The sequence below is a fragment of the Entelurus aequoreus genome, linkage group LG13 (genome assembly GCF_033978785.1).
Source record: "Entelurus aequoreus isolate RoL-2023_Sb linkage group LG13, RoL_Eaeq_v1.1, whole genome shotgun sequence".
Classification (NCBI taxonomy): domain Eukaryota; kingdom Metazoa; phylum Chordata; class Actinopteri; order Syngnathiformes; family Syngnathidae; genus Entelurus; species Entelurus aequoreus.
In genome coordinates this window covers 36,586,520-36,607,832 of record NC_084743.1, presented here as the reverse complement: position 1 = coordinate 36,607,832, position 21,313 = coordinate 36,586,520, and the positions used below count along the sequence as shown (strand labels likewise).

Below are 21,313 nucleotides of genomic sequence, written 5' to 3'. Positions count from 1 at the left end.
GCTGCAGTAAGTGGGGAAGAAATATGCTTCCATGTTTTGAGCATGGCTACAAAGTCCCATTTTACAGCAGTCGAACACGATTAAAAATCTGCACTAAAGCCTGCTTGAAAATAGCATGACGGAAATAAAGAGTGGGTTCCCAACAATGGATCATTAGACCTTCTACCTTGGACCTGTGTATAATTTGAACTGCACGCTACATCACGAAATGCATAAAAGCCAAACAACGCATGCTCTGCCTCCACTCTGGCAGACAAAAGCACCCATCTTGCACTTGTCTTCCTCCTCCTTGGCCATTCCATGGACGCCCTCAGCGCCAAAGCAGCAACGGCCGTGACTCTCGCCCGCTGGCTGCGGGGACACATGGCCTGGACATGTCGTCGTCCCACGACCCTTCGTGGCAGGAGTGCAGTCTGGCAACCCTGCATCGAGTCTTCCTTCCACCCTGCCTTGATTTTGGACTTTTTCTTTTACGTCAGGGACTGCGTTAAGCGTCTGAAATCTGTTTTGTTGAGGAGGGGCTACTGTCATCATCTTTCATGACAGGTCAGACTCGTAAAATATATTGTTTTTCCTGTGTTAAAGGGGAACTGCACTTTTTGGGAATGTTGCCTAGGGTTCACAATCATTATGAGAGACATGACGGCTAATGTATTTTATTTTTTAATGCATTCTAAATAGTAAATAAATGCGATCAAAAGTCAGATTACAATGGAGCCTATGAGAGCCGCTCTTTTCTGCCTATAAAGCGCTTAAAAAAACATCCAAACACATCCATTAAGGTTTTATATACATGATGTAAGTTTATATGTAACGTAGTGACAGGCACATTTATAATAACATTTATTATTGACCTATTTTGATAATTTTTAGCATATGTGGCGCATTAATTAAAAAAAGGCATTTTAAACTATATCACTGATTACAACTCACTGCAGAGCCAACAAACATAATACAACATCACTTATGTATAAGGTCTGCTGTCATTAGGATGCCGACTGCCAGGATGTTCATATATTCCCATTTAGATGAAGAATGACTCATAATCCTTGCAGAAAAAAAAGGGGGGTGGAACCAAACATATTTTCGTGTCAATCTCGCCAATCTAAATTGTCTGTCAAAGTGGACCAACTTGTCGAAATACGTTTTAGTCCTTCTACTATGCTGTGTGTTTTTCGCTCATAATAACAATATCACTAATTTAAATGTGCTATATGAATAAAGTGGATTGGATTGAATACTTGGTTATTACTGAAGTCTATATAAATGCAGTATTGTTGGCGGTTTTTGGATGAGTATTTATTGGGTTTTATGGGCAGAATAGAGGACCTCCCATTGGCTCTGCTGTAAGCGGACTTTTGTTTACGTTTATTTACAAGTTAGAATGGATTAAACGATTTCTTTCTTAATGACTTTGAACAATAGGCAAAATTCACAAAAACGTACAGTTCCCATTTAAGTGTTTTATTCTGTTTTAGTGTTCCATTCTTTATTTTCGCCACTTCCTGCTGTGAGCACGATTAAGGGCACCTGCCTCTTATTTGTGATCAGGAGACTCACCTCCCTCTGATCACTAATCAAAAAGGTTTATATGCTACCCTCGCTTCTAAGACAAGGCTGAATTTGTTAAATTGTGTTGTTTGCTTCCGTACTGCATATATTTCCTCTACTGTGCACTTTTCGGTTGCACTATTTTGACTATTGAATATATATATATATATATATATATATATATATATATATATATATATATATATATATATATATATATATATATTATATTTTTTTACCAGCATGTGATCTCCTGTCGCTGCAGTGATGTGCAGCCATGACACTTGAAGGCTCCACGCCACTGCTGTTTTTTTTAATTTTATAATGTAAAATAGTTGACTATTTTTGTTATGCATGCTCATATTTATTAGCACAGTATTGTTTGTTTTTATATCCTGGAAGGTTATAGAACACTGCTGTTCTTTTTAGAATGTAGCGTTACCTTTTGGCAACTGATACTGCAGTTACGTGCAAAAAGATGCTGAAGAACAGTGATCTTAAATATTTGATACTTTAAAACACTTTTCAATAAAGTAGTGAATTTAAAAGTACTTGGGTTCTTTTTTTTTTATTGTGGTATCAAATAATTCATGAGTATCGGTATTGACGACAGTTTAAGTGTAAGTCCTGATAGTTCATAAGAGACCCATAAAACATCATAGTTCATGCTTAAAAGTTGCTCCTCACAACTACCAGAAGGAAATAAAGGAGTATTATTTGTGGTGCACACACCCAGTGGTTGTGTGTTGACCCTCAGAGACGCTGCCACATCTGAGGGCGATAAGGAACCCTGCAGGCACTTGAATTCAAGCGATCCATTGATCAAACTGACTGTTTGCTCCTTCTGATTGGCCAGAGAGTGTATCGTGTGCGTGATATTATCTGCTGTGGAAACAAAATTCCGTAACACCAAGTCGCTGGCTTGAAACCTTCCTCATATTAAAAAAAACATGTCTCTGCACGCTCTCTGGCTTCAATTACCTATAAACCTTGTGGATATGACACATCCTAGTAATACACCTTGATTGGTCAGTAGGTGGTTTAGGTTCAATCTGCTCTGTGTGTTATTTTCTCATAATCCAGCTTCTTCCTGCATGCGTGTTAATTAAAAACTGGTGTGTGTGCTAATAGAACACAGCCTGTATCGTCAATGTACACAAGTGAATAGCTTAGTTGCTCAGACAATATTGTGTTTACACAAGTTTAGATTGGGGTAAGTTATTTCTTAATGTATCGTGTATCGATGTTAGCATTTAAGATAACTTATGCTAACTGGTCCGTGAGTTTATCAAAGTGTGGTTATCAATCAGGGTCTTTCAATCTAAATTTAAAACCGTAATACTTACTGCAGTTTATCATTAATACCGTTTACCGTTATATCCCTAATTTGCTTTTAAAAATTATTTAAGGGGTGAAGACTTCAAAAAAACGATTCCTCGAGTAATTCAATTACAAAGAAGGATCGATTAATTTTCTCTGCCTCAAAGATTCATTTATTTACTGTTTGGCCACACCTACACTTTTTAGTTTTGGTTTATTTTATTTCTACAATGTTCCACAGGCCCATAAAAAAAGAGATGTGTTCAGCAAATGGCCCCCAGTCCACACTTTATGTCCCTGATGACATAAGTAAACCAGTGGTTTTCAAAGTGTTACACAAGAGTGTCTATAAGCAGTGGTTTATTAGCACTTTTAAAAGTGATAAAAATTGGGTCGCACACTTCTGGAGGTTTTGTGCACGCTATAGCAATGCACACTCCCTTGGCTTGTGGTGGCAGATCTCCATGCTTTTTGTGACCGCTTGTATTTGATGAGCAAATAAATGCATGGCGCATATTACACCTCTCCTTTACTTTTAATATGTACCTCTACTCGCTAAATATAGCAACAAAGTGGCTAAAGTGAATCACAGATCATTTCTGCTACATCTTCATCTCTCGCAAACCAGGCGTGAATGAGGTGTGTTGTGAAGCGCAGTTACGTCACACCCACAGTTATGCTACACTGAGACACTTTCATTATATTTTTTTAATGAGCAAGGACCAACCGGAAGCCCCAAATCTGCATTCATGATAGACTTCTAGGAATAAATGGAAACAATGGATATTTTTTTCAAGACAGCAAGCATTCTTCTTCAACACTGACTCAGTGTTCACAAGTGAGGCAGCTTGCAGGGGAAAAAGTGTACCGACTAATGAGGGTGCAACGATTAGTTGACAAATGTTGACGACAAAAATTGTCGGCAACAATAGTTGTGATGTCATCACTCGTGTTTTTTCCAGGAGGAAAGCAGTCTGCGCCGCCACTCGCATGTAAACAACATGTAAAGTCTGAGAACATTTCCTCTTATTCTTGTTAAAAACATGAATACCTTGCTCATTTTGCAAAGCTGACTTTGTGTTTATGGCAGTACATCTTTGATAAGCTAGCATTTAATGCAAAGGCACGATGTCGGACATCTGGAAGAGGGATGCGGTCCTAGCCTCAGTAAGATTGTTAGCTTGTCTTGTGCCTTGCCAGCTGACTAACAAGTGTGAGACAAAGTTGTGTGAAAAATTGTTTTAACTACCATTTTAACCAAAGACAGTCAGCTAAACTTTGTCTACATCAATTAAAGTACTTTTTAAAGCAGCGTCAATTTGCAATGCCGTAGAGCAGGGGTGTCAAACTCATTTTAGATCGGAGGCCACGTGGAGAAAAATCTACTCCCAAGTGGGCCTGACTGGTAAAATCACGGCACGATAACTTAAAAATAAGGACAACTTCAGATTGTTTTCTTTGTTTAAAAAAAGAATAAGCACATTCTGAAAATGTACAAATCATAATGTTGTTGTTTTTTTACACTTACATGTTGCAGTTAATAGTATTCTATCTTTATTTGTCGTTATTTATATTTTCTGAATAAATTATGTGATAATGTTCATCAGTCAACTCATTGGTGTTAATTTTCAATCTATCAAGATAAAAAAAATAATTACAGGATGTTATTTATGTAGTTTGCCCATTTTCCTCGACTGGTGCACTAACATTCTGTGGTTTATTTTATTTTTTTACATATGTAGCATAATCTACAAAGAATTGCCGGTGCAGCATCTAGTGGACACATTTAGAAAAGCAGTACCTGTATCTTTCCTTCAAAAATGTTGGCTCATTTTTATGCTTAGCAAACTCATCCCACGGGCCGGATAAAACCAGTTTGCGTACATTTGACAACCCTGCCGTAGAGGTGTCATAAGATTAAACAAACAATCTATTATACAGACAACATTTTATGAATTAATCAAATATATAATTTAGCACATTGAGTCCATTAGAGTGCTAAAACTGCCAAGAATTAATTAGTCGTCAATATACCAGTGTTCAGCTTTTTACAAAATGTTTTTCTTTTAGAGGAAGTTAGATTTGTTTTGTTGTTTGTTTTCTTTGCTGCTATTTAAACTGTTTTTAAATACAAAAACAAGGTTAATAGTTTGATAAAGTTGAGGAATGCTCATCAAACACTTACTTGGAACATCCCACAGGTGAACAGGCTAATTGGGAACAGGTGGGTGCCCTGATTGGGTATAAAAACAGCTTCCATGAAATTCTCAGTCATTCACAAACAAGGATGGGGCGAGGGTCCCCACTTTGTGAAAAAATGTGTGAGTAAATTGTCCAACAGTTTAAGGACAACGTTTCTCAAAGAGCTATTGCAAGGAATTTAGGGATTTCACCATCTACGGTCTGTAATATCATCAAAAGGTTAAGAGAATCTGGAGAAATCACTGCACGTAAGCGGCAAGGCCGAAAACCAACATTAAATGCCTGTGACCTTCGATCCCTTAGGCGGTACTGCATCAAAAACCAACATCAGTGGGGTCAGGAACACTTCAGAAAACCACTTTCAGTAACTACAGTTTGTCGCTATATCTGTAAGTGCAAGTTAAAACTCTACTATGTAAAGCGAAAGCCTGAGCTCATCTAAGATGGACTGATGTAAAGTGGAAAAGTGTTCTGTGGTCTGACGAGCCCACATTTCAAATTGGTTTTGGAAACTGTGGACATCGTGTCCTCCGGACCAAAACGGAAATTAACTATCTGGACTGTTATAGGCGCAAAGTTCAAAAGTCAGTGTGGCTTCGTAGTGAAAGAGTGTAGGTACTAGACTGGCCTGCCTGTAGTCCAGATCTGTCTCCCATTGAAAATGTGTGGCGCAATATGTAGTGTAAAATATGACAACGCAGACCCCAGACTGTTGAACAACTTAAGCTGTACATCAAGCTAAAATGGGAAAGAATTCCACCTGAAAAGCTTCAAAAATTGGTCTTCTCAGTTCCCAAACATTTACTGAGTGTTGTTAAAAAGAAAGGTCATGTAACACTGTGGTAAAAATGCCCCTTTGCCAATCTTTTTGCAATGTGTTGCTGCCATTAAATTTTAAGTTAATGATTATTTGCATAAAAAATGTTTGTCATTTCAAACAATAAATATATTGTCTTTGCAATGTATTCAGTTGAATATAAGTTGAAAATAACTTGCAAATTATTGTATTCTGTTTTTATTTACGAGTTACATAACGTGCCAACTTCACTGGTTTTGGGTTTTGTAAGTATGTATGAATGTATTAGTCATCTTTGTAATTCGTAAGCACATGCCTTAAATAACTAAAGCTGCATTTAAAAGTCGATGGAAAATTAGATTAGAGTCATTGAATATGTGTAAGCTTTATTATCCGACTTGTCAAATAATCGTTAAGATAGTCATTGACTAAACGACTATAACAATAATCGTTAGTTGCAGCCCTAGTGACTAAAAAAAGGAGATATCGATGTATTTTTTTTGTGTTGGTATCACCTTGGTATCGAAGTATTGATACTTTGAGCCGCTGTATGCTGTATGCTGTCTGCTGTATGTTAGCAGCCGACAACGGGATCCCCAGAAAGTTCGTATGGACTCTGACTGGTGTAAAGAACAGCAATTCCAGAAGAGATTTAAGTTGTTGATAAAGACAAGGTAATTTTATCTGCATGTGCGGCAAATCCAGGTATTTAAGGCCAACAGCCTACTGAAGCGCTCAATGCTGGGGGACAACCGGGCAGAGGACCGCTATAATTCACACTGAAGAGGATGTTGAAATATTTGTTGGTCCTCTTTGGTCCACAATAAGTCGAGTCACGGAAAAGGGAAGGGTGTTTGATAGGCCTGGTTATGCTGTGTCCCACAAACAGAGTGGTAGGGGAGAAGAGTGGAGGCTTTAAAAAAAGTGGTGGGAGGGCCACAGTCCTTGGGAGCGGTGCCGTGTGATTCTGTGCAGGTGAATCGGCATCAACAGTGCCGGCAGGACACCATCAGAACGCCGGTACACTGCATGCAAATTAAGATGCACGACGATAACTAAGATCAGATAATGGATTGTTCTGCCTATCATGAACTGCCCAGGATTAATGGCAGACATCTTTATATTTTATGTCTGTGTATAGAATAAACAACCAACCAACCAGAATGTTTTCCTGCTCTCCCCTTATTAGTTGTGAGTGTTGTGTAATTAAGACATGATGAGAAGCTTCTTTAATTCCAATCCCTAAAGGAGTCATTCTAACTGGCTCTCCCTTGAACAAATGCCTTCCAACTCAATCAATACAATCAATTATTCATTGCGCGAAGGAGGCAAAGGATGGTATGGATCAATACATGAATTCCAACAAGACAAGACCAACATCTCAGTAGTGAGAACTATTCAAGTTGTAGATTCATAATGTGTATCATGTCTTCTTGAAACATTAGTAAAAGATTATTGTGTGCAAATAAATAGTTTAAGTAAGACTCTTTCTGTTGACAGTTTCAGCTGTTGCTTCAGTCTTTGTCAGAGCTGTCGCTGCTTTTTGGTGTCATGTAGGGCTGGGCCATTATATGATCATGATTGATGACCGTGATCAATTTCACTATTACGGTGATCAGCTGTAGGCATGTTAACATGATCAAACGTGGTGGAAATGTCTGCGACAACAGCTAATCAGAGTCGACCTTTCCCTGCTCCACATCCGTTTGTATAGTACCGCAGAAGTGGACAGAATGAGCAAACGTGGAACTAAACAGGCAGCTGAGGGCCGATGGTTTGTGTCACTGAAGTGATGTGGAGCAAATGAAGCCCATGTACAAGGTATGTACAGTGAATCTTGGCATGGGCCGGTTACCAGTTTTAAAGAACTGTATACCCCAGTATGGAATAGTGACGGTTTTAAAACCCTACAATTTTCCTCAATATCTGTTAACATACAGTAAAAGTGAAAGTGAAAGGTTGCACGCAATTGCAGCGCTGTTATATCAGGACCGCTTCTGCTGCACACCGATCTGCAGGCTGTATGACAGTTGAAGGGATATAGTCTCCTGAACTTTTCCCACCTTTGAAATTACTAAATTGGCTGTTACCAGAGCTCCACATATACTGTGTATATATATATATATATATATATATATATATATATATATATATATATATATATATATATATATATATATATATATATATATATATATATATAAATATATATATATATATATATATATATATATATATATATATATATATATATATATACAGGTATATATATATATATATATATATGTATGTGTGTATAAATAGATATGAGTGTATATACTGTATATGTGTGTATGTACAGTCAAACCTGTCTATAGTGACTACTCAAGAGACACAAAGAAAGTGACCACTATAGACACTATAGTGGCCACTATACGCAGGTTGCCGTATAGTGGCCGTACATGTTGACCTTTAAACAATTACGGATACATATAAGTGTGCATGTATCCGTAATTATAGTAAACCGGTACTAAAATACAGTTTTGCAAGAGTTCTAAGCCTGAACAGTGCTATTGAATTTGAGCCTGTTCATTGTTGCTCACTTGAATAGAATGCTGTTTTCCATTCATGCCAGATTTTTGGGGATTAGTCAACTAGCTTTGATGAGACTTGCCGAGTCCCGGCGGGGCTGCATGGTCTGGCTGCCTGCGACCCCCCGGTTGGAGGGCAACGTCCTCTCAACGGAAGCTGACTGCCTCAGCCGCCGGAAGGGCCACTTCAGCGAGCTTCTTAACCACATTCTTGTTCCAGAAGACCCTACCATTACTAGCCACTCCATCACTAACCTAGACTGATCCATCATCCCCATCTCCCCAGCTGAAGTCAAAGCAGGCCTGTAAAAGCTCAAGAATGGCAAAGCCGCCGGCATATGGAACATTACAGCAGAGATGCTGAAGGGGATAATATCATCCTCTGGCTCAAAGAAATTATTAACTTTGTGTGGGTCTCTGAGTTGCTGCCAAAGGACTGAAGGCAGGGCATTATACAAACTCTTCACCAGCATTATTTTCACCCGCAATTAACAACAAGCCAGATTATTGCCCAACTTTTCCACCACCAATCACATCGCTGTTCTCCAGCTTATAACCTCTTCCTCAGCCTGAATATAAACTGGCCTAAAACTGGGCTGATAAATGTAGACAAGGGACATGACCCATCACCTCTCCCTTTTGACGGCACCCCTGTCCACTTTGTCTCCACTTGTAAATACCTGAGCTCAACAATGTCTAACACCGGCGACCTCAAACCAGGAATCGACTGACGTGGTGCCCTAGCAGCCTCTGTCATGCAGTCCCTATGGAGAGCATTGGGGCGACATCTGCACTGGTCTGCACGAAAGAAATCCTAATTGTGACTTTTCTGCCCAAAATTGCAATTCAATATGCTATTTTTATAATGTATACATATAAATGCATAAAACTGCTAAAATAACCAGTGAAGGAACACATGTTACTTTTAGACTGTCAAACAACATATGCTTGTTACAAGGTGCCACACATTAAAACAATATACAATAATTTACTGTAAAAACTATTTTGCTTTATACAGACAAACTCAAAGCTTTTGTCAAAATAATGCTCTTAACTGAAGAAATAACGATAAAAGCTATACAGTAATCATTATGTAATGTAATCATAATATATAATAATAATTAAATGATATAATAATAATGCAAGTAACAATTTAAAAGGATAAAAACTATTATTTTCCATTAGTGTCATACTGTTTACCATTGTACTGTATTTGGAAGGTAAATAACTGTCAGTTATTCAAAATAAATAAACAAAAAATAAAATGGACTCTCAACTCTGTAAGCAAAAATGTAACTTAAATAAATATAGAAAATCTTAAGGTGCATTTTCGCTCAATTATCTGTGTTGATGGTGTTGTGTCACACGTTCCTGGTCCCTCCCCTGCACGCCATCTAAGGGCAAGGGCCGGGCGTCTCTCTCAGCCTGCTGCAGCCAGCACAGGTGTGGCTGGTTCCAATCAGCCCAGCTGCTCCACATCCCAGCCATCAGAGAGCAGCCTACATAAACCGCTGAGAGCCGGCGCCCGACGCTTGAACGTTGACTCCTGTGGCTCCCTCCTCCACAAACCCAGTGTCTCCCACGCCTCGCCGCCTCCCCGGGATCCCTCCGCTCCTCCGTAAAGTTTCATTAAACTCTGTTATACTTTATTACTGCCTCCGTTGTCTTTGTCCTTGAGGGTCCCTGGTACATTTGGTTCAACAGCTCTGGTCGAGCCTAACAGAACGTTCAAGCCAAAATGAACCAAACCGGGTCCTCAGGGACAGAGGGACAGAAGAACCCTGAATTACGAGAGCTTGTGTTTGGCCAGGCCACACAACTGTCCACTTTGCATGAAGAATTGAACAAAGCTTTTCCCACTGTTCAATCCCAAATTGCTGTGCTTGAGAAGACTTCACAAACTACTGTTGGTAATGTGGCTGCTCTGTCTGGCCAAGTGAATGACATTTCTGGAGTCTTGCTCGGCATACAGAAGACCCTGGAGGTCCTTACAGCACATGTTTCAGCTGAATCTAACTCTGCTTCAAGTTCTTCAAACCAGCCTGTTAACCCCGTCCTCCCCAGCACACAGCAGCCTCAGTCTGAGCCTGGCTTAGTCAGTCCTAGGCCATTTAATGGTGATTTTGGTCATTGCAGGGGCTTCCTGGCACAGTGTGAGTTACTTTTTACTCATCAGCCATCCAAATATACTTCTGATGGTTCGAAGATTGCTCTCATCATGTCCCTCCTGGTCGACGACGCTCTTAATTGGGCTATTGCAGCAGTAGAGAACAACCCTGTCTTTGCCACTAACTACTCTCAGTTTAAGAGTGAGTTTCAAGCTGTGTTTAACCACCCTACTGACGGACAAGATGCTTCCAGCCGTTTGCTAGTTATTCGCCAAGGGTCACGTTCTGTGGCTCAGTATACTTTGGAGTTCCGGATCCTTGCTGCTGAAAGCCAGTGGAACGACCACGCCCTTCTTAGTGTCTACCGCAAGGGGCTGAGTGATTCTATTAAAGATCTTTTGGTCCGTGACAGCCCACAGACTCTTAATGAGCTCATATCCCTGGCCCTTAAGATGGGAACACGACTTCAGGAGCGCCATGCGGACCGAGCCCAACGAAGCTCTCCTCCTCCTGGGTCCAGTCGCTTTGCTTCAGTGACCCGCACTTCACCATCTCCTCGCTCCACTCCACAACCTCGACTGCTTATGCTCCCCCCTGCTCCCTCTTCACCCGGGCCTGCCGAGCCCATGGAGATCGGCCGGTCCCGGCTGACACTAGCTGAGAGGGAACAAAGGCTCACCAACCAGCTGTGTCTTTACTGTGGTGAGCCAGGACATTTCATCAAGGTCTGCCCGATCCGCCCAAAAACCCAGCTCGCCGGTAGGGGCTATACTGGTGAGCCAAACAACTCTTCCCCAGCCCAAGAATCATTCCAACCGACTTTTCCCTGCAACCTTGACCTGGAATGAAGAGACACTGTCTGTTAGTGCCCTCATTGACTCCGGTGCAGACGAGTGCCTCATGGACATCTCTTTGGCTCACCAGGCGGGCATTCCTTTAGTTCCTTTAGATCGCACACTGTCTCCCCAAGCGATCGACGGACACTCCATGGGAACTATATCCTTTTCCACAGAACCCCTCACACTCACTCTGTCTGGAAATCACTCTGAAACCATCCGTTTTTTTGTTCTACACGCCCCAACAGCGCCCCTGGTGTTGGGTAGACCTTGGTTGGAGAGGCATGAACCACACATCTCCTGGGCCTCTGGTCGTATTTTGGGCTGGAGCACCGCATGCCATGCAACCTGTCTGCGCTCCGCCCTGTCCCCTTCAATCAGACCCAAACCCATGTCCTCTCCCCCCGACATCACTGGTGTTCCACCTGTTTATCATGACCTTGCCTTGGTATTCAGTAAGGATAAAGCACTCTCACTTCCTCCGCACCGACCCTATGATATTGGCATTGACCTCCTGCCTGGGGCTCCCTATCCTAAGTCGCATCTCTACAACATCTCCCTACCAGAGAAGGAGTCGATGCACAACTACATTGCGGAGTCCCTGCTCTCTGGCATCATCAGGCCGTCGTCCTCGCCTCTGGGGGCAGGCTTCTTCTTTGTAGAAAAGAAGGATGGTGGTCTGAGACCTTGCATTGACTATCGTGGTCTCAATGACATCACAGTGAAGAATAAGTATCCACTTCCCCTTATTAGTTCCACTCTTGAGCCACTCACTCATGCCCGAGTGTTCACTAAGCTTGATCTCCGCAATGCCTACCACCTAGTTCGGATCAGAGACGGTGACGAGTGGAAGACGGCCTTCAACACCCACCTTGGCCATTTTGAGTACCTTGTGATGCCTTTTGGGCTTTCCAATGCCCCGGCGGTGTTTCAAGCCCTCGTGAATGATGTGCTACGAGATATGCTAAACATCTTTGTGGTGGTGTATTTGGATGACATCCTTATCTTCTCCAGGTCTGTGGAGGAACACCACCAGCATGTCCGCCTTGTTCTCCAGCGGTTGTTGGAGAACCGCCTGTTCGTCAAGGCTGAGAAGTGTGTCTTCCACTCTGACTCTGTGACATACCTTGGCAACGTTGTGGAAGCTGGACAGATGCGTGCGGATCCTGCCAAGGTCAAAGCCGTGGAGGAGTGGCCACGTCCTACTAACCGGACTCAGCTCAGACGATTCCTGGGTTTCGCCGGTTTTCTACGCCGGTTTATCAAGGGTTACAGTCAGATCGCTGCCCCCCTTAATGCTCTAACCTCCGTTTCGCGTCCTTTTTCCTGGACGTCTCGAGCCGAGACAGCCTTTTCCAAGCTCAAGAGTCTGTTCTCCACAGCACCCGTGCTAATCCACCCTGACTCGACAAGACAGTTCATTGTCGAGGTGGACGCTTCTGACACAGGCATCGGAGCCGTCCTTTCCCAGAGGTCCGAAGAGGATCAGAAGATTCATCCGTGCGCCTATTTCTCCAGGAGCTACGACCCCGCAGAGAGGAACTACGACGTGGGAAACAAGGAGCTGTTGGCGGTCCACGACGCTCTGAAGGAATGGAGACACTGGTTGGAGGGAGCGAAGCTGCCGTTCATCGTGTGGTCAGACCACAAGAATCTGACCTACTTGAAGACGGCGAAGAGGCTTAACTCCAGGCAGGCCCGCTGGGCCTTATTCTTCAGCCGGTTTGATTTCACCCTCACCTACCGCCCAGGTTCCAAGAACGTCAGAGCGGACGCTCTCTCTCGTCAGTTCTCTAACGAAGATCCTGCTGTCCAGGAGGAATCGGATTCCGACACCATCCTGCCCCCTGCCCGGGTGGTAGGTGTAGTCACGTGGGCCATCGACGCTGTGGTGAGGCAGGCCTTAGAGAACCAGCCCGACCCTGGCAACGGCCCTCAGAACAGACAGTTTGTTCCTGATGCCGTCCGTACACCGGTATTGGAGTGGGGGCACTCCAGCCGTGTTGCCTGTCACCCTGGAGAGCGCAGGACAGCTTCGTTCATTGCTCAGAGGTTCTGGTGGCCAACCCTCAAGAAGGATGTCAGGGAATTTGTGGCCGCCTGCACCGTCTGCGCCCGTAGTAAGGCTTCACACAGGCCTCCTGCAGGCCTGCTACAACCCCTTCCTATTCCGAGTCGGCCTTGGTCTCACATAGGTATGGACTTCGTTACTGGGCTTCCTGTGTCCCAGGGCTGTGACACCATTCTGACGGTGGTCGACCGATTCTCTAAAGCAGTTCATTTTGTCCCTCTCCCCAAACTCCCGTCTGCTGCTGAGACGGCTGACCTCCTAACCCTCCATGTTGTCCGCCCCCACGGCATTCCTTCGGACATCGTGTCAGACCGTGGTCCCCAGTTCATCTCCAAGGTGTGGAAGGCCTTTTGCAAGGGTATTGGAGCCACGGCCAGCCTCTCCTCTGGATACCATCCACAATCCAATGGGCAGACGGAGCGCGCTAACCAGACAGTTGAGGAGACTCTTCGCTGTGTTGCCTCCAGCAACCCCTCTTCTTGGGCTAAGTACTTACCCTGGGTGGAATATTCCCTCAACACCATGGAGAGCTCTGCCACCGGCATGTCACCCTTTCAATGCTCGCTGGGTTACCAACCCCCTCTGTTTCCCGAACAGGAAGTGGAGGTAGCAGTTCCCTCCACCGAAGCCCACCTCCGCCGGTGTCGACGCATCTGGGAGGCTGCCCGCGCTGCGTTACTCCGTGCCTCTGCACGTACCCAGCGTGGTGCCAACCGCCGGAGGGTGCGTGCACCTGACTATCAGCCTGGTCAGAAGGTCTGGCTATTGGCCCGGGACCTGCCCCTGCAGACGTCCCAGACTTCAACCCGCAAGTTGGATCCTCGTTATGTCGGACCCTACACTGTGGACAGTGTTATCAACCCCGTTGCAGTTCGTCTGAATCTCCCTCCTGCTCTTAAGGTTCACCCGGTGTTCCACGTGTCCCAGATTAAGGCCGTGGCCACTAGTGCCTTGTCTCCCCCTACCTCCGCCCCTCCACCCCCCCGAGTCCTGGCTGGTGGTGATCCTGTTTGGACGGTTCGGAAGCTGCTCGCCGTCCGCCGCCGTGGGAAAGGATTCCAGTACCTGGTGGACTGGGAGGGCTTCGGCCCTGAAGACCGTAGCTGGGTGCCCCGTTCCTACCTGGCTGACCCCTCCCTGCTGGACGATTTCTATCGGGACAATCCAGGTGCCCTAGGACAGTCGTCCGGTGCCTCCCCTAAGGGGGGGGGTACTGTTGTGTCACACGTTCCTGGTCCCTCCCCTGCACGCCATCTAAGGGCAAGGGCCGGGCGTCTCTCTCAGCCTGCTGCAGCCAGCACAGGTGTGGCTGGTTCCAATCAGCCCAGCTGCTCCACATCCCAGCCATCAGAGAGCAGCCTACATAAACCGCTGAGAGCCGGCGCCCGACGCTTGAACGTTGACTCCTGTGGCTCCCTCCTCCACAAACCCAGTGTCTCCCACGCCTCGCCGCCTCCCCGGGATCCCTCCGCTCCTCCGTAAAGTTTCATTAAACTCTGTTATACTTTATTACTGCCTCCGTTGTCTTTGTCCTTGAGGGTCCCTGGTACATTTGGTTCAACAGCTCTGGTCGAGCCTAACAGATGGGCTCATACTGCTTATTCAGGTTCAAGCTGAAATAATCCCAACAGGACATTTAATCATATTTTTTTCCTCTTAATTTGTGTTCCTTTGCGATACCAGGGCCGTAACTAGGATTTGACAAATACTGAGGTCAAAAATCGGTGGTCCAAGAGGAGCTTTGAAAGGCTAAAATGTGTACCCCAGCATCATATAAATAATAGTACCTTGAGCAACACAATTAATTTTCAGAATAACAAATGCTTTTATTGAGGTAGAACTATCACGTGTAAGGCTGCAGCTAACGATTATTTTTATATCGATTAATCTATAGATTTTATTTTATTTTCGATTAATCGGTTAATCTATAGATTATTTTTTCGATTAATCTATAGATTATTTTTCCTTTTACAGATTATTGTTTTATTCAAAATGAAGATGAAAAAATAAATGTAGGCCCGTTTTTTCAAAAGGCATGGCTTTTATTTACAAAAAAAAAGAAGTATGGCCACTCAGTCAACATTGACAACAACATGACTAAATATTCTGTAACAATGTAAACATTTAAAACTTTTAACATTTAACAAAATTAAAAGTAGCTTATTTGCTTTTTAATGTGCAAATATAAAAGTCAACATCCAGTGCAAATCTTAATATTCTGCAATAGTATAAGCATTTCAAAAGTAAAAGTATTGCTTATTTTGCTTTAAAATGTGCAAAAATAAAGATAAACATCCAATACAAAAAAGGGCAAAACGAAATATTCTGTAACAACAGTGTAAACATTTCAACAAAAGTGAAAGTATTGCTTATTTGCTAAAATGTGCAAAAATAAAGATAAACATCCAATACAAAAAAGTGCCAATCTAAATATTCTGGAGCACTGTAAACATTAAGTATTGCTTTTAAAATGTGCAAAATAAACATCCAGTCCAACACAGTACACAATAACCAATTCTACTCATTCCAGTGAGTGACTAACAGTTGTAATGAAGAAAGGTTAGCATGTGTACATGCTCTGGTTCTTTTCTTGTTTACAATATTCCCAGCAGCTGAAAATAGGCGCTCAAAAGGGGTCGATGTGGCTGGAACTGAGAGGTAATTAGCCTTCACCTCAAGCCAGGACTGCGAGTGAGCTGAGCTGCAGTTTAAGTTTCTAGAAGGTCAACGGGCTCATAGTGATGTTACTAGTAGTTGACTGGGAGGTGTTTATTATCATTTGGGGAGAGTCCGCTGCCTGATGCTCACCTGCTAAACACCTATCTGCTCGACGCTGAAGCGCTGACTACATGCGCTCTGAATACGCACTGCTGATTGGCTGATAATGCTTTCTGTGTACCAATCAGATGGTTGTGTGGGTGGGACAATGCTGCGTGCTGAGACAGAGGCAGACGGAGCAAAGCAGCTTGTTAACACTTTAGCTTTAGCTTAGAAACTCGTTCGGTACACCCCGGTACCGAACCGAAAGCCCCGTACCGAAACGGTTCAATACAAAACACGTACCGTTACACCCCTAGCAGATACAAATGACACATTCATGTTTTTGTGTAATGATGACAACGTATGCTCGCACGGACGATTGACTAGTTGATGATTTTCTTTTCAAATGTTCGTTCATAGCCGTTGTGCTGCTATGATAGGCCATTTCCGCTCGACACAGTGTGCATACAACAACATTATTAGGCCGTTTATTGAAATACTCCCACACTTTTGACCACTTTTGGCATGCTTTTCCCCCCTCGCTCGCACCGCCTGCTTTGATCGTCTGCTTTGCGCTTCGCCATGACGGTAGTGTGACGTAAATATGCAACGCGTCGACGCACAAAAACGGTGTCAACGTATTTACGTAACCGATGACGTCGACTACGTCGACGCGTCGTTTCAGCCTTAATCACGTGTTATATTATCTAACATCTTTGACAAACAGCATGATTTTGTGACAGTCCACTTTTTTATTAATATGTTGAAGTTAAACATTTTAAACTATTTTAAAACATCTCCTTTACATCATTAAAACATAAATTATACACTGTGGAGGTTGCCCTCCTGTGGGTTCTTCTGACACAAAGGTCCTCCGTGAGCCCGGTAGTCTGAGGTAACAAGTCTTTTTATTTTCATAAGCAGTCTGGTTTTGCTTTCCAGCAAAATGTCGCTATCATGTCTCGGCTCACCAGCAACTCCCCCCCACGTCTCTCGTCCTGGCTGCTGCTAATAAGGGCGACAGGTGATTAGATAACAAGGCCCAGCTGGGCAATCTACTCACCTGCCGCTGTCTTCGAGGCCGGTCCTTGCACACGCCGCTCCGCGGCAGGCCCGCAGGCCATGCCCCCCTCCACATACACCTTACTATATTGAACCATGAGCGGGGATTTGAACCGACAACCTTTTGTTTAGCAACTGGGTATTAATGGCACGCACCAGGAGCTCTTTCCGCAAAGTGACTTCTTTGTGTGTGCATGTTGTTTTGACTTTGTTATTACATAGAAAGTTGATCCATCACCCCCTTGTTATGTTTGTTTGGTATAACATTTTACATTGTGTTCAAAGTATTCAAACCTTAAATAAAATAAGGACTTTTGTCGAGGCTAAAACTAATTATTCCTGTTGTTCCACTGTACTACAGTATATAATCTACATCTAGTGTTTTAGTGTGCAACGTTTTCATTTCATCAAGTGTAGAAAAAGTAAGCATAAAACCTATTCAGTGAACAAAAGTTTACAGTCAACACTTCCACAGAGCTTCTCCCCTGCAAGCTAACATTTGATAGAAATGCAGTTAGACGGGGATGACTGCATTCCAGCTTCAGATCCGACTCCAGTCAGTTGAATAATACGCATCATTTATCAAGAGAAATACAACTGAAGGAATGACCTGACAACCACAACAATAGAAAAAAGAACTCATTGGCATGGAGTTTAGAGTATTGCTGTTCTCTGTGACACTGAGAAGTGACACTGACAGTTTTTATATTGACAGGATGACTGACCACTCAGCAGGGACTGAGCTATAAAAATGATGGCAAAGAGAGCACTGGGACGATAAATGTGGAGAAAAGGACGCCACAACTGGGATGTGCTGCTTTAGTAACTATTTCAATTATGTGACACTCCAGTATGTGACATTTATCCATCAGCGGCTGTGTGTATGTGTGTGTGAACCACTCAACACAAAAAGGCTGTTATGGTTCACATCCCAGATTTTTACTTTGGTCTGCTCCTCTTTTCCGTCTTGGGTTTTCTGTTCTCTACTGTTTTTTGTCGTTGTTTATTGTAGGCAGCTTGTTCTGCTGACTGCGGACAGAGCAATGAGACAAGTCGCAATTGAAATATTATCAGCATCCACAGAAGAAATATTTCAGATTGTTCTTTGAGGTTCCCTTGTGCAGACAAGAGTTCTTGTTTCTTTAGCACGTTACTATAGCTTCCATGCAGTGGTAATTACAATAAGACTGCAAAGAAACTCAGCTTCCCCTAAATTGTTGGGAAAAAAAAGGTACTTTTGTGTGTAGACTTCACTGACTAAATATATGTTGAAAATTAGCTACTTATCATTTCTTCTCATGAGCTATGTGCACATGGACACATTTAATCGTATTAAAAGCCTAACCGGAATAAAAATGCTTCATATAAACACGCCATTTGGATTCGCATTCGGATCAAAATTTAATTCCGATCGAGAAGTGTGGTTTATGCCGAAAATCATCATGAAAACACATCTTGCGAAATTCAGGTTAGAATTATCCTTAATGTGCATGTCTTTGATGTCAGCTATACTTTGCTGGTGGAGTGTGGATTCAATTTAATGCTGTAGTCTAGAAATTAAGTGATTGTCTTGCTGTTGTTTCCCACATTCAACATGTACAGAAGTAGTGTACTTATGAGTTTCTTGCTTTCAAACAAGACTAGCAAAAACAAAAGTATGGTCTGGAGTGTCATGTGTTGATGTAACACTAAAAGAAGAGATCCAGTTTATCTTAACAAGCTGTTTTATTCACGACTTTACAGCTAATTCAAGTGCTAACTGCTAGTCTAAGACACATGCACAGAATATCGTAACATAAAGACGCGCTGCAACCCGTAAACAATCACAACATAAAAAACACAGAATAGCTCCATTTCAAAAAGAGAGGTAAAACAAAAGTAGTGAACAGAAGGCAAAAAGTATAAATAAATACTGTGATAACGTTGAACAAGCAGAAATGCATAAAGCCATGTTTGTTTACAGTGGAAGTCACTGCTTAGTCAGAACCTGCAGTGAGTGAACTCGTCCAAAAGATGGCGCCATAGCACAAATAAGTAAAGTATTCCGAGTTAAGGTGTGATGCATGAAAATGCACATCATAATGAGATCTTTTTTTGGCCTCGGCTGTCCTGGATGCTGAGTTTCCAAATTAATTGGATAATCTGTCTGAGGTTGATTCTCTTTTTGACAAAAAAATGAGTGAATTATTGGTCTTGAAACATAAACAACAGCAATAACATTTCTCAAGTTTAATTCTGTTGTTCCGAGTTGATATGGGGAATTTTACAATCTTCTAAATATTGTTTTCTTTGTAAAATCTAGCATGTTTATATCTCGTACCTGTTTTAGGAGACTGTACTAAACGTTATGAATGTTATAATGGTATAATTTTCACCCCAACTTTCTGAAAAAGATACCGCAAATTCAGCCGTTTAGGCCTTAGCAATGACAAAAAAAAAAGCCTGTAAAATCTTGGAGGGACTGCTTTATGAATCTGTCCGATTTACAAGACAGTATGTTAAACGTTAAACGTATTCCTACGCCCTTAAACGCTTACATAACATGCTGCTCTTGCTTGGACTAACTGGTAGCCATTGTGCAACACCTTTCCATCCAGGGCCAACATTTCTCGCCAGTGTTCTGGCAAGACGTGCTCCTCAAATGAAATTTTGCACCACCTGCAACTGAGCATGTGTATGAATACAGGGAACGCGGAAACTGAATTGTGCTTTGAAGGACATTTCCACATGAGTACAATTGTTAAGCCAAATAATGTTATATTTTCGTATTTTGTCATTTAATATACATATTTCACATTACGAATGATCAAATGTATAATTAGGTCAAACAAAAGTATCGAATTGATGACGTGGAACAAAGTTGTTTTTATTAGTGCCCTGAAATAAAGCATCAAAAATATAAAAATAAAGCTAAAGGCATCATGTAACGAGAAAAAGCTGAAATGGTAATACTAATAATGAAGTAAACACAAATATTTGTTTAAAAATATTTATAACGTCCATTTAGCCGGGTTATCAGTCTATTTTGTTAAAAATCACATGATGTTGCGTCCATCTCCAACACTGTTTAACCTAACATAATGAATCAACTGGGTTAATAATCGGGATTTCAATATCAAGGGACATATTAATTATGTTGGCCATAATCGTGCAGCCTACTCAGAAGTGTAAGAAAACAAGGAAAAACAATTCAATTGTATATAGTCCATTCCAGACTCCATGCAAGCACTTCTATCCAGCAGTGCCAGGATCTATCATTCAGAGTCCATGAGATCATGACAACATTTTAATTTGTCAAGCCGTTTTAAATATTCCACAGTACAAAATAATAAATGTACATTTTAAAGTTATTCGCGCTGATATCGTATCGAATTGAAAGTGGTATAGTCAAGGCTACAATATCGTTATCGTAAGGAAGTGAAAACGTATCGGTACACCCCTACTTGTATTTACTTGGTATCAGATTTATACAAAATATTGCAGGTCACACACAAGTGGTGGGCATTAGTACATATGTTAGTATCGATTCGATACCAAGTAAACACAGGGCCACTTTCACTGATACCAATCATGTTTGATCTGGATTTTTTTTAAGATAGTGATATTAGTCTTTAATTTGCTGATCATGACCATAATCCTAATAAAACAAAGGACATTTAGTGTAATAACATGATACAGTAGGACATATAATACAACAATACACTGGTGCCTCGGTATGTATGCCACACTTTGTCCTTAATGGAAATTAATTATACCTGTATAACGATCACATGCATGACTGAGAATCTTGCCAGATGTCTCTCAACTAGACATTTTAATGGTGTAACTTGTAGGTACTTATCTATTTTCAACATTGTCTCAATGCAAGGTTATACTTCCCCTTACAAAAACAAGTCAATGTTAAGTGTGAGCCCCCTGGTTCAATCCCTGCCTTTCGTTCCTCCCGGGACTCAAACCAACGTTGTTCGACCTGAGAGACAAGTGTGTTAGCTAACGAGCTAAAAGCTCTCGACCCAGTAACCAGCACTGCTTTTAGG

At 42.3% G+C, this 21,313-nt stretch overlaps 2 protein-coding genes across 2 annotated transcripts in view; one reads left to right on the top strand and one right to left on the bottom strand.

Moving 5' to 3' along the window:
- The window catches only part of LOC133663368 (inactive dipeptidyl peptidase 10-like), a 257,121-nt gene that overhangs the window by 196,879 nt on the left and 38,929 nt on the right, over positions 1-21,313 (bottom strand). The window lies entirely within an intron of this gene.
- The window catches only part of LOC133663673 (uncharacterized), a 37,405-nt gene continuing 26,269 nt past the window's right edge, over positions 10,178-21,313 (top strand). The window contains exons 1-3 of the mRNA XM_062068358.1: positions 10,178-11,321; positions 11,437-14,926; positions 15,138-15,141. Of these exons, the coding sequence (XP_061924342.1) occupies positions 10,178-11,321; positions 11,437-14,926; positions 15,138-15,141 (4,638 nt within the window). The remainder of the gene's footprint in view (positions 11,322-11,436; positions 14,927-15,137; positions 15,142-21,313) is intronic.